This window comes from Salmo salar, chromosome ssa07 (genome assembly GCF_905237065.1).
Source record: "Salmo salar chromosome ssa07, Ssal_v3.1, whole genome shotgun sequence".
Taxonomy (NCBI): domain Eukaryota; kingdom Metazoa; phylum Chordata; class Actinopteri; order Salmoniformes; family Salmonidae; genus Salmo; species Salmo salar.
The window spans coordinates 31,601,904-31,616,587 of NC_059448.1; the positions used below are offsets into that span (position 1 = coordinate 31,601,904).

Sequence of the window (14,684 nt, forward strand, 5' to 3'; positions counted from 1 at the left end):
AGCTGCAACATTTAGAGCATCTTGACTGGCTGCATCACTGCTTGGTACGGCAGCTGCAAGGCACCCGACCACAAGGCGCTGCAGAGGTTGGTGAGAATGGCCTGGTACATCACTGGGGCCGAGCTCCCTGCCATCCAGGACCTCTATATAAGGCAGTATCAGAAGAAGGGCCAAATAATTGTCAGACTCCAGCCACCCAAGCCATAGACTGTTCTCTCTGCTACCGCATGGCAAGCGGTACCAGTGAATCAAGTGTGAAACCAACAGGACCCTGAACAGCTTCTACCCCCAAGCCATAAGACTGCTAAACAAGATTGCTAAATAGCTAATTTAATGTTTACCCAGACTACCTACATTGACCATTTTTTGCACTAATTTTCCTGCACTGAGTCTATGCACACACGCTGGACTCTACCCACACACTCACACATACTTACACTGGCACCCCAACATATACACACACTCCCACATACACACAATACATATGCCCCCCACACACATAACATGCGCACACATGCAAACTGACGCCACACACACACACACACATACTGACGCCACATACACTGCTGCTACTCTCTATTATCTATCCTGTTGCTTAGTCACTTGATCCCTACCTATATATACATAGCTACCTCAATTACCTCATACCCCTGCACATCGACTCGGTACACGTACTCCCTGTATATAGCCATGTTATTTTTACTCGTTATTTTTATTCGAAGCATGTGACTATAATACAATTTCATTTTAATAATTTGTCTGAATCTTCTCAAAGGGGAAGTAGTAAGCTGGCCAGGTTACCTGACAGCGCAAGACACTTTTGAGAAGCAAGCGAGAGGAAAGAGAAATTGCAGACACATGGCTTTTCTAACGTTAACATCATGGGAATACTTTGCTTACAGAGCAGTTATGACGGCCAGCCCACCGAAACAACTAAGCAAAAGGTGTTACAAAGCGGTGCAGTGCAAGGGAGGTTTAGTTCCAAAACAACAAACTATTTTACACATGACATTTGCATTGTAACATTCTGCTAGCAACTACATTTGAATTTTTGGGGGTGGACAATGACATGAACATATATTCAGCATGACATTCATGTGAGCATTCTAATATGATTACAACCCAAAAGTAATGTGAAATGCACTCATAACTTAGCTATGAAAGCAATATATTTAGACTAATTTTACTTTGTGTTTGTCTGGGCTTGCTAGCAGTAGCCACCCTGGGAGTTGCAATGCACTCTGGGAATCGTAGTATGCTATGTATAATCCATAGGATTTCTATGGTGTGTAGACTATTGCAATATAGAAGCTTCAGAAATGAGCTTCAAAGTGTTTTTTTTATTTTTGTTATGTCGTTTGGAACTAAACTATTGATTTAATATATTAAATGATTTAGGTACAATGAATAATGAATCATAGGTCTAATGAATGTAATGTGACCTGATATTATGGCCATATATGAGCAAATTAACCCAAATATGTATCAAATTACATTTTAAACAGTTCATGTAAAGTAATTGTAAATTTATCTCAGCTATGGTTTTTCATTAGGAAAATGTAATATATTCTCATGTTATTTAATATGGTGGTATATTTTGGAAAGAAATTGAATATAGAATAAAATGTATTATATTTGTTATTTTAGTATTTCTACCAGTTATCAACATATTGTTCAATGTAAAAAATACACTACATGACCAAAAGTATGTGGACACCTACTCATTGAACATCTCATTCCAAAACCATGGGCATTAATACAGAGTTGGTCCCCTCTTTGCTGCTCTAACAGCCTCCACTCTTCTGGGAAGGCTCTCCACAAGATGTTGGAACATTGCTGCGGGGACTCGCTTCCATTCAGCCACAAGAGTATTAGTGAGGTTGGGCACTGATGTTGGGAGATTAGGCCTGGCTCGCAGTTGACGTTCCAATTCATCCCAAAGGTATTCGATGGGGTTCAGGTCAGTTCTTCCACACCGATCTCAACAAACCATTTCTGTATGGACCTCGCTGTGTGTACGGTGGCATTGTCATGCTGAAACAGGAAAGGGCCTTAACCAAACTTTTGCCACAAAATTGTAAGCACAGAATCGTCTAAAATGTCATTGTATGCCGTAGCGTTAAGATTTCCCTTCACTGGAACCCAGAATCGTCCGTCGGACTGCCAGATGGTGAAGCGTGATTCATCCAGAGAATGCGTTTCCAATGGCGGTGAGCTTTACACCACTCTAGCCGGCTCTTGGCATTACGCATGGTGATCTTAGGCTGCTCAGCCATAGAAACCCATTTCATTAAGCTCCTGACGAACAGTTCTTGTGCTGATGTTGCTTCCAGAGGCTGATTGGAACTCGGTAGTTAGTGTCGCAACCGAGAACAGATGATTTTTACACACTATGTGCTTCAGCACTCGGTGGTCCTGTTCTGTGAGCTTCGCGGCTGAGCCGTCTATGGAGATTGCATGGCTGTGTGCTCGGTTTTATACACCTGTCAATAACGGGTGTGGCTAAAATAGACGAATCCACTAATTTGAAGGGGTGTCCACATACTTTGCTATATACAGTGCACATGGAAAGTATTCAGACCCCTTGACTCTTTCCACATTTTGTTACGTTACAGCCTTATTCTAAAATGGATTAAATCGTTTTTTTCACCCTCATCAATCTACACTCAATACCCCATAATGACAAAGCAAAAACATGTTTTTAGAAATGTTTGCAAATTTATTACAAATAAAAAAACAGAAATATCACATTTACAGTATTCAGACCCTTTACAGCCTCGAGTCTTCTTGGGTATGACACTATAAGCTTGGCACACCTGTATTTGGGTTTTTTCTCCCATTCTTCTATGCTGATCCTCTCAAGCGCTGTCAGGTTGGATGGGGAGCGTCGCTGCACAGCTATTTTCAAGACTCTCCAGAGATGTTCAATTGGGTTCAAGTCCGGGCTCTGGCTGGGCCACTCAAGGACATTGAGAGAGTTCTCCCCCGAAGCCACTCCTGCGTTGTCTTGGCTGTGTGCTTAGGGTCGTTGTCCTGTTGGAAGGTGAACCTTTGCCCCAGTCTGAGGTCCTGAACGCTCTGGAGCAGGTTTTAATCAAGGATCTCTCTGTACTCTGCTCCGTTCATCTTTCCCTCGATCCTGACTAGTCTCTCAGTCCCTGCCGCTGAATAACATCCTGACAGCATGCTAAACTATAAGAAGTTTGTTGATGGATATTTATACTTTGGATTTCTTTTTTATAATTTCAGTTTTACTTGGTGTTATCACTGTTACAAACAATACACTGTTAAACACAATATGGATGGTGCCAGGTTTCCTCCAGATGTGACGCTTGGCATTCAAGCCAAAGAGTTAAATGTTGGTTTCATCAGACCAAAGTATTTAGGTGCCTTTTGGCAAACTCCAAGCGGGCTGTCATGTGCCGTTTACTGAGGAGTGGCTTCCGTCTGGCCACTCAACCATAAAGGTCTGATGGGTGGAGTTCTACAGAGATGGTTGTCTTTATGGAAGGTTCTCCCATCTCCACAGAGGAACTCTGGATCACTGTCAGAGTGACCATTGGATTTTTGGTTGCCTCCCTGACCAAGGCCCTTCTCCCCCGATTGCTCAGAGTCTTGGTGGTTCCAAACTTCTTCCATTTAGGAATGATGGAGGCCACTGTGGTCTTGAGGACCTTCAATGCTACAGGCATTTTTTAGTACACTTTCCCAGATCTGTGCCTCAACACAATCCTGTCTCTGAGCTCTACGGACAATTCCTCCGGCCTCATGGATTGGTTTTTCTCTGACATGCACTGACAATGACCTTATAAAGACAAGTGTGCCTTTCCAAATCATGTCCAATGAATTGAATTATACCACAGGTGGACTTCAATCAAGACAATGAAGACATCAAAACTATGAAATAACACATATGGAATCATGCAGAAACCCCAAAAATGCGTTAAACTCTCTGGGCTAGGTGGCACCAAATCGTCCCACATACGTAAAGCCAGTTGAATCCTGTGGCGCGATTTTCAAATACCTTAAAAATGCTATTACTTCAATTTCTCAAACATATGACTATTTTACAGCTATTTAACCTCTTGGGGCTAGGTGGGACGCTAGCGTGCCACCCGTGGTGCACTCCATCAACAGCAGGTGCATTTCAAGAGCGGCAAATTTGAATCCAAATAAATGTCAAAATTCAAATTTTTCAAAAATACAACTATTTTACACCATTTGAAAGATAAACATCTCCTTAATCTAACCACGTTTTACGATTTCAAAAAGGTTTTATGGCGAAAGCATAAATTTAGAGTATGTTAGGACAGTACATTTACAAGAGTTGTGTGTAATGTTTTGTCAAGTCAAAGACAGGGTCACCAAAACCATAAAACCAGCTAAAATGATGCACTAACCTTTTACAATCTCCATCAGATGACACTCCTAGGACATTATGTTAGACAATGCATGCATTTTTAGTTCTATCAAGTTCATATTTATATCCAAAAACAGCGTTTTACTATGGCATTGATGTTGAGGAAATCGTTTCCCTCCAATAACCGGCAGTCAAGTCAGCGTAACAAATTAAATAATTAAAATTAGAAAACATTGGTAAAATATTATATTGTCATTTAAAGAATTATAGATTTACATCTCTTGAACGCAATCAACTTGCCAGATTTAAAAATAACCTTACTGGGAAATCACACTTTGCAATAATCTGAGCACTGCGCCCAGAAAAATACGCGTTGCGATACAGACTAGACGTCATGTTGGGGAGATCTAAAATCGAAAATACTATGTAAATAATCCATTACCTTTGATTCTCTTCATCAGATGTCACTTCCAGGTATCACAGGTCCATAACGAATGTAGTTTTGTTCAAAAAAGCTCATCATTTATGTCCAAAAATCTCCGTCTCGTTAGCACATGATGTAAGCCAGCCGGACTTCTCGTCATGAACGAGGGGAAAAAATATATTTCCGTTCGTTCAAACATGTCAAACGTTGTATAGCATAAATCATTAGGGCCTTTTTTAACCAGAACATGAATAATATTCAAGGTGGACGAATGCATACTCTTTTATAACGTATTGGAACGAGGGTACCCAACATGAACTCGCGCGCCAGGTGTCTAATGGGACATCATCGTTCCATGGCTCTTGTTCGGTCAGATCTCCCTCCAGAAGACTCAAAACACTTTGTAAAGGCTGGTGACATCTAGTGGAAGCAATAGGAAGTGCCAAAATATTCCTAAACCCCTGTGTTTTTCAATGGGATAGGTTTAAAGTCAATACAACACATCAGGTATCCACTTCCTGTCAGAAAATGTCTCAGGGTTTTGCCTGCCAAATGAGTTCTGTTATACTCACAGACACCATTCAAAGAGTTTTGGAAACTTTAGAGTGTTTTCTATCCATATATAATAAGTATATGCATATTCTAGTTACTGGGTAGGATTAGTAACCAGATTAAATCGGGTACATTTTTTTTATCCAGACGTGCAAATGCTGCCCCCTAGACCCAACAGGTTAAAGACAAGCCTCTCGTTAATCTAACCACACTGTCCGATTTCAAAAAGGCTTTACAACGAAAGCAAAACATTAGATTATGTCAGCAGAGTACCCAGCCAGAAATAATCAGACACCCATTTTTCAAGCTAGCATATAATGTCACATAAACCCAAACCACAGCTAAATGTAGCACTAACCTTTGATGATCTTCATCAGATGACAACCCTAGGACATTATGTTATACAATACATGCATGTTTTGTTCAATCAAGTTCATATTTATATCAAAAACCAGCTTTTTACATTAGCATGTGACGTTCAGAACTAGCATACCCCCCGCAAACTTCCGGGGAATTTACTAACAATTTACTAAATTACTCACGATAAACGTTCACAAAAAGCATAACAATTATTTTAAGAATTATAGATACAGAACTCCTCTATGCACTCGATATGTCCGATTTTAAAATAGCTTTTCGGTGAAAGCACATTTTGCAATATTCTAAATACATAGCCCAGCCATCACGGGCTAGCTATTTAGACACCCAGCAAGTTTAGCCTTCACCAAAATCAGATTTACTATTACAAAAGTTTGATTACCTTTGATGTTCTTCGTCAGAATGCACTCCCAGGACTTCTACTTCAATAACAAATGTTGGTTTGGTCCCAAATAATCCATCGTTATATCCAAACAGCGGCGTTTTGTTTGTGCGTTCAAGAAACTATACGAAATGGTAAATCAGGGTTAGGAGCATGGCGCATTTCGTGACAAAAAAAATCGAAATATTCCATTACCGTACTTTGAATCATGTCAACTGCTGTTTAAAATCAATTTTTATGCAATTTATCTCGTAAAAAAGCAATAATATTCCGACCGGGAATCTGCGTTTCGGTAAATAGAGGAAAAAAAAGAAAGACGGGGATGACCAGTGCACGCGCCTAAGCCCACTGTCCCCTGATCGGCCACTTGACAAAGGCGATAATGTGTTTCAGCCTTGGGCTGGAATGACGACATTCAGCTTTTTCCCGGGCTCTGAGAGCCTATGGGAGCCGTGGGAAGTGTCACGTTACTGCAGAGATCCTTTGTTTTGGAAAGAGATGTCAAAGAAAGCCAATAAATGGTCAGACAGGCCACTTCCTGTAAAGGAATCTCTCAGGTTTTTGCCTGCCATATGAGTTCTGTTATACTCACAGACACCATTCAAACAGTTTTAGAAACTTTAGGGTGTTTTCTATCCATATCTAATAAGTATATGCATATTCTAGTTACTGGGTAGGAGTAGTAACCAGATTAAATCGGGTACGTTTTTTATCCGGCCGTGTAAATACTGCCCCCTAGCCCTAAGAGGTTAAACAAATCCGAATAGATTTTAGATTCTTCAAAGTGATGACGTCTTTGCACGCTCTTGGCATTCTCTCAACCAGCTTCACCTAGAATGCTTTTCAGGCAGTCTTGAAGGAGTTCCCACATATGCTGAGCACTTGTTGGCTGCTTTTCCTTCACTCTGCGGTCCAGCTCATCCCAAACCATCCCAATTGGGTTGAGATCGGGTGATTGTGAAGGCCAGGTCATCTGATGCAGCACTCCATCACTCTCCTTCTTGGTCAAAAAGCAATTACACAGCTTGGAGGTGTGTTGGGTCATTGTCTTGTTGAAAAACAAATGATAGTCCCACTAAGCGCAAACCAGATGGGATGGCGTATTGCTGCAGAATGCTATGGTAGCCTTGCTGGTTAAGTGTGCCTTGAATTCTAAATAAATCACTGACAGTGTCACCAGCAAAACACCATCACACCTCCACCTCTATGCTTCACGGTGGGAACCACACATGCGGATATCATCCGTTCACCTACTCAGCATCTCATAAAGTCACGGCGGTTGGAACCAAAAATCTCAAATTTGGACTCATCAGACCAAAGGACAGATTTCCACTGGTCTAATGTCTATTGCTCGTGTTTCTTGGCCCAAGCATGTCTCTTCTTCTTATTGGTGTCCTTTAGTAGCATTTTATTTTGACCATGAAGACCTGATTCACGCAGTCTCCTCTGAACAGTTGATGTTGAGATGTTTCTGTTACTTGAACTCTGTGAAGCATTTATTTGGGCTGCAATTTCTGAGGCTGGTAACTCTAATGAACTTATCCTCTGCACCAGAGGTAACTCGGGGTCTTCCTTTCCTGTGGCGGTCCTCATGAGAGCCAGTTTCATCATAGCGCTTGATGTTTCTTTGCGACTGCACTTGAAGAAACTTTCAAGTTCTTGAAATTTTACGGATTGACTGACATTCATGTCTTAAAGTAATGATGGACTGTCGTTTCTCTTTGCTTATTTGAGCTGTTCTTGCCATAATATGGACTTGGTCTTTTACAAAATAGGCCTATTCTGTATACCACCTCTCACAACACAACTGATTGTCTCAAACGCATTTAGAAGGAAATAAATTCCACAAATTAACTTTTAACAAGGCACACCTGTCAATTGAAATGCATTCCAGGTGACTACCTCATGAAGCTTGTTGAGAAAATGCCAAGACTGTGCAAAGCTGTCATCAAGGAAAAGGGTTGCTACTTTGAAAAATCTCAAATGTTAAATATATTTTGATTTGTTCAACATGTTTACTACATGATTCCATATGTGTTATTTCATAGTTTCGATGTCTTCACTATTATTCTACAAAGGAAAATCCTGAAATGAGTAGGTTTGTCCGAACTTTTGACTGGTACTGTATGTAAATAAGGTATTTCTGTTTTTATTTGTAATACATTTGCAACAATTTGTACGTCTGTTTTCGCTTTGTCATTATGGGGTTATGTGTGTAGATTGATGAGGGGAAAAAATTATTTCATCAATTTTAGAATAAGGCTGTAACGTAACAAAATGTGGAAAAAGTCAAGGGTTCTGAGTACTTTCCGAATGCACTGAATAGTGTAAATTCAGCCCAGTTTTTGTTCTTTGATTTTACTAATACGCTTTATCTTTAGTGCAGTGGTATCGTTTCGGTATCGAAAACCGTGATACTAAACCTGGTATCGGTATCAAAGTCAAAATTCTGGTATCGAGACAACACTAGTCTGTGTGTGTGTGTGTGTCTCTCATGGTCTCTCTTCACCTCTTTCTCTTTCTACCTCTCTCCGTAGGGAACTGAATGAGATCAACAGGAAGCATATCTCAGACTCTGTCACGTTAATCCGCCGGGTAAGTGTGTGCAGGCCTCACATACTTATCGCCTCACTCTTGAGTACATCTCTTTCATGCTTATGGCAGAATACATGCAGCTTTCTGCGCTCTGTCAGCCATTGTGATGTCAATAACCCCCTTTCTCTCTTTATTTTCTCCCTCCTCTCTTTCCCTCATCTCTCTTTTCTCTATCCCTCTCTCTCCCTCTCTTCCTCTCTCCCTCCCCCTTCCTCCTGCTTTCTTCCCATTCTCTCTGTCTCCTCACCCTGCCTAGTTGGATGAGGCCCAGTCAAGGCGTCAGGAGAAGTTGGTAATCGGTCAGAGAGAAGCCTTACGACACATAGAGGAGGAGCAACCATTGGTGAGACGCACACACACAGACACTGGTGAGACAGACACACATACTGTACAGTGAGGGGGAAAAATGATTTGATCCCCTGCTGATTTTGTACGTTTGCCCACTGACAAAGAAATGATCAGTCTATAATTTTAATGGTAGGTTTATTTGAACAGTGAGAGACAGAATAACAACAAAAAAATCCCGAAAAACGCATGTCAAAAATGTTATAAATTGATTTGCAGAACTGAAAAAAAGTGTGCGAGCAAGGAGGCCTACAAACCTGACACAGTTACACCAGCTCTGTCAGGAGGAATGGGCCAAAATTCACCCAACTTATTGTGGGAAGCTTGTGGAAGGCTACCTGAAACGCTTGACCCAAGTTAAACAGTTTAAAGGCAATGCTACCAAATACTAATTGAGTGTATGTAAACTTCTGACCCACTGGGAATGTGATGAAAGAAATAAAAGCTGAAATAAATCATACTATAATTCTGATATTTCACATTCTTAAAATAAAGTGGTGATCCTAACTGACCTAAGACAGAGAATTTTTACTAGGATTAAATGTCAGGAATTGTGAAAAACTGATTTTGAATGGATTTGGCAAAGGTGTATGTAAACCTCCGACTTCAACTGTATGTTGTTTTTACAATGGTGTTTGTTCTACACTGGTTGGCCTTTTCTTGTGGCAACAGGTCACAAATCTTGTTGCTGTGATTGAAGACAGTAGTATTTCACCCAGTAAGATGGCGCCGACAGCGATGGTCGCCTCGCTTCGTCTTCTTTGGAAACTATGCAGTATTTCGTTTTTTTATGTATTATTTCTTACGTTGTTACCCCAGGAAATCAGAAGTCTTTTATTACATACAGCCAATAAGAACTATTGGATATAAGAGCAACGTTAACTTACAAACATTACGACCAGGAATACTCCTTTCCTGAAGCGGATCCTCTGTTCAGACCACCACCCAGGACAATGGATCTGATCCCAGTAGGCGACCCAAAACAACGGCGCCGCAGACGGAGCGGTCTTCTGGTCAGGCTCCGTAGACGGGAACATTGCTCACCGCTTTTGAGTATACTACTCGCCAAGGTCCAGTCTCTTGACAACAAGGTAGACAAAATTCAAGCAAGGGTTGCCTTCCAGAGAGATATCAGAGATTGTATCATTTGTTTCACGGAAACATGGCTCACTCGGGATTTGTTATCAGAATCGGCACAGCCACCTGGTTTCTTCACGCATCGCGCCGACAGAAACAAACATCTGTCTGGTAAGAAGGGCGGGGGTGTATGCCTTATGACTAATGACTCATGGTGTAATCATAACAACATACAGGAACTTAAGTCCTTTAGTTCACCTGACCTAGAATTCCTTACAATCAAATGCCGACCGCATTATCTACCAAGAGAATTCTCTTCGATCATAATCACAGCCGTGTATATCCCCCAAGCAGACACCTTGACGGCCTTGAAAGAACTTCACTGGACTCTATGTAAACTGGAAACCATATATCCTGAGGCTGCATTCATTGTAGCTGGGGATTTTAACAAAGCTAATCTGAAAACAAGGCTCCCTAAATTTTATCAGCATATGGAATGCGTGACTCATTCTGGATCATTGCTACTCTAACTTCCACAACGCATACAAAACCCTGCCCCACCCTCCTTTCGGCAAATCTGACCACGACTCCATTTTGTTGTTCCCAGCCAATAAACAGAAACTAAAACAGGAAAAGCCCATACTCAGGTCTGTTCAACGCTGGTCCGACCAATCAGATTCCACGCTTCAGATTGCTTCGATCACGTGGACTGGGATATGTTCCGGAAAGCCTCAGATAACCTGTTACGGCTAGGGGGCAGTATTTTCACGGCTGGATAAAAAACGTACCCGATTTAATCTGGTTACTACTCCTGCCCAGTAACTAGAATATGCATATAATTATTGGCTTTGGATAGAAAACACTCCAAAGTTTCTAAAACTGTTTGAATGGTGTCTGTGAGTATAACAGAACTCAAATGGCAGGTCAAAATCTGAGAGATTCCTTTACAGGAAGTGGCCTGTCTGACCATTTCTGGAACTTCTTTGCCATCTCTATCTTTTACAAAGGATCTCAGCTCTAACGTGACACTTCCTACGTCGTCCATGGGCGCTCAGAGCCCGGGAAAAAACAGAATGTCGTCATCCCAGCTCCAGGCTGAAACACATTATCGCCTTTCTCAAGTGGCCGATCAAGGGACTGTGGGCTTAGGCGCGTGACCTGGCCGCCCCCGTCTTTGTGATTTTTCCTCTGTTTGCCGAAAAGGAGATTCCCGGTCGGAATATTGTCGCTTTTTTACGAGATAAATTGCATAAAAATTGATTTTAAACAGCGGTTGACATGCTTCGAAGTACGGTAATGGAAAACTTAGAAATGTTTTGTCACGAATTGCGCCATGCGCACGACCCTGATTTACCATTTCGGATAGTGTCTGGGACGCACGAACAAAACGCCGCTATTCGGATATAACGATGGATTATTTTGGACCAAACCAACATTTGTTATTGAAGTAGCAGTCCTGGGAGTGCATTCTGACGAAGACAACAAAAGGTAATCAAACTTTTATAATAGTAAATCTGATTTTGGTGAAGGCTAAACTTGCCGGGTGTCTAAATAGCTAACCCGTGATGGCTGGGCTATGTACTTAGAATATTGCAAAATGTGCTTTCACCAAAAATCTATTTTAAAATCGGACATATCGAGTGCATAGAGGAGTTCTGTATCTATAATTCTTAAAATAATTGTTATGCTTTTTGTGAACGTTTATCGTGACTAATTTAGCAAACTGTTAGTAAATTCCCCGGAAGTTTGCGGGGGGTATGCTAGTTCTGAACGTCACATGCTAATGTAAAAAGCTGTTTTTTGATATAAATATGAACTTGATTGAACAAAACATGCATGTATTGTATAACATAATGTCCTAGGTGTGTCATCTGATGAAGATCATCAAAGCTTAGTGCTGCATTTAGCTGTCTTCTGGGTTTTTGTGACATTATATGCTAGCTTGAAAAATGGGTGTCTGATTATTTCTGGCTTGGTACTCTGCTGACATAATCTAATGTTTTGCTTTCGCTGTAAAGCCTTTTTGAAATCGGACAGTGTGGTTAGATAAAGGAGAGTCTTGTCTTTAAAATGCTGTGAAATAGTCATATGTTTGAAAAATTGAAGTTTTTGTATTTTTGAGGAATTTGTAATTCGCGCCACGCCTATCATTGGATATTGGAGCAGGTGTTCCGCTAGCGGAACGTCTAGATGTAAGAGGATAACAACATTGATGTGTATGCTGACACGGTGAGCGAGTTTATTAGCAAGTGCATCGGTGATGTTGTACCCACTGTGACTATTAAAACATTCCCTAACCAGAAACCGTGGATTGATGGCAGCATTCGCACAAAACTGAATGCCCGAACCAATGCTTTTAATCATGGCAAGGCGACCAGAAACATGACCAAATACAGACAGTGTAGCTATTCCCAAGGCAATCAAACAAGCTAAGCGTCAGTATAGAGACAAACTAGGGTCGCAATTCAACGGCTCAAACACGAGACATATGTGGCAGGGTCTACAGTCAATCACGGATTACAAAAAAGAAAACCAGCCCCGTCGCGGACACCGGCGTCTTGCTCCCCGACACATTAAACAACTTTTTTGCTCACTTTGAGAACAATACAGTGCCACTGACATGGCCCACTACCAAAACCTGTGGGCTCTCCTTCACCGTGGCCAATGTGAGTAAAACATTTAAATATGTTAACCCTCGCAAGGCTGCCAGCCCAGACGGCATCCCTAGCTGTGTCCTCCGAGCATGTGCAGACCAGCTGGCTGGTGTGTTTACAGACATATTCAATCAATCCCTATCCCAGTCTGCTGTGCGCACATGCTTCAAGAGGGGCACCATTGCTCCTGTTCCCAAGAAAGCTAAGGTAACTGAGCTAAACGACTATCGCCCCGTAGCACTCACTTCTGTCATCATGAAGTGCTTTGAGAGACTAGTCAAGGACCATATCACCTCCACCCTACCTAATTCAATTTGCTTACCACCCCAATAGGTCCACAGACGACACAATCGCAATCATACTGCCCTAACCCATCTGGACAAGATACCTATGTAAGAATGCTGTTCATCGACTACAGCTCAGCATTTAACCCCATAGTACCCTCCAAACTCGTTATTAAGCTCGAGACCCTGGGTCTCAACCCCGCCCTGTGCAACTGGGTCCTGGACTTTCTGACGGGTCGCCCCCAGGTGGTGAGGATAGGAAACATCTCCACCCCGCTGATCCTCAACACTGGGGCCCCACAAAGGTGCATTCTCAGCTCTCTCCTATACTCCCTGTTCACCCATGACTGAGTGGCCATGCACACCTCCAACTCAATCATCAAGTTTGCAGACGACATTACAGTGGTAGGCTTGATTACCAACAACGACGAGACGGCCTACAGGGAAGAGATGAGGGCCCTCGGAGTGTGGGGTCAGGAAAATAACCTCACACTCAACGTCAACAAAACAAAGGAGATGATCGTGGACTTCAGGAAACAGCAGAGGGAGCACCCCCTTATCCACATCGACGGGACAGTAGTGGAGAAGGTGAAAAGTTTTAAGTTCCTCGGCGTACACATCATGGACAAAGTGAAATGGTCCACTCACACAGACGGTGTGGTGATGCGCCTCTTCAACCTCAGGAGGCTGAAGAAATTTGGCTTGTCACCGAAAACACTCACAAACTTTTACAGGTGCATAATCGAGAGCATCCTGTCGGGCTGTATCACTGCCTGGTACGGCAACTGCTCCGCCCACAACCATAAGGCTCTCCAGAGAGTAGTGCTGTCTGCACAACGCATCACCGGGGGCAAACTACCTGCCCTCCAGGACACCTACATCACCCGATGTCACAGGAAGGCCAAAAAGATCATCAAGGACAACAACCACCCGAGCCACTGCCTGTTCACCCCACTATCATCCAGAAGGCGAGGTCAGTACAGATGCATCAAAGCTGGGACCGAGAGACTGAAAAACAGCTTCTATCTCAAGGCCATCAGACTGTTAAACAGCCATTATTAACATTGAGTGGCTGCTGCCAACATATAGAATCAAATCTCTAGCCACTTCAATAATTAATCATTGGATGTAATAAATGTATCACTAGTCACTTTAAATAATGGTACTTTTTATATAGTGTTTACATACCCTATATTACGAATCTCATATGTATATACTGTATACCATCTATTGCATCTTGCCTATGCTGCACGGCCGTCGCTCATCCATATATTTATATGTACATATTCTTATTCATCCCTTTACACTTGTGTGTGTATAATGTAGTTGTTGTGAAATTGTTAGATATTACTGCACTGTCGGAACTAGAATCACAAGCATTTCGCTACACTCGCATTAACATCTGCTAACCATGTGTATGTGACCAATACAATTTTATTTGATTTGAATAGATATGGGTGTTTATCAAAATTGGATTTGTTTTCAAATTCTTTGTGCGTCTGTGTAATCTGAGGGAAATATGTGTCTCTAATATGGTCATACATTTGGCAGGAGTTTAGGAAGTGCAGCTCAGTTTCCACCTCATTTTGTGGCCAATGTGCACATAGCCTGTCTTCTCTTGAGAGCCAGGTCT

General features: G+C 41.9%; 1 protein-coding gene across 1 annotated transcript in view; it reads left to right on the top strand.

Moving 5' to 3' along the window:
• The window catches only part of LOC106591031 (1-phosphatidylinositol 4,5-bisphosphate phosphodiesterase beta-3), a 120,126-nt gene that overhangs the window by 104,010 nt on the left and 1,432 nt on the right, over positions 1 to 14,684 (top strand). The window contains exons 31-32 of the mRNA XM_045721871.1: positions 8,634 to 8,691; positions 8,948 to 9,034. Coding sequence (XP_045577827.1) covers positions 8,634 to 8,691; positions 8,948 to 9,034 — 145 coding nt within the window. The remainder of the gene's footprint in view (positions 1 to 8,633; positions 8,692 to 8,947; positions 9,035 to 14,684) is intronic.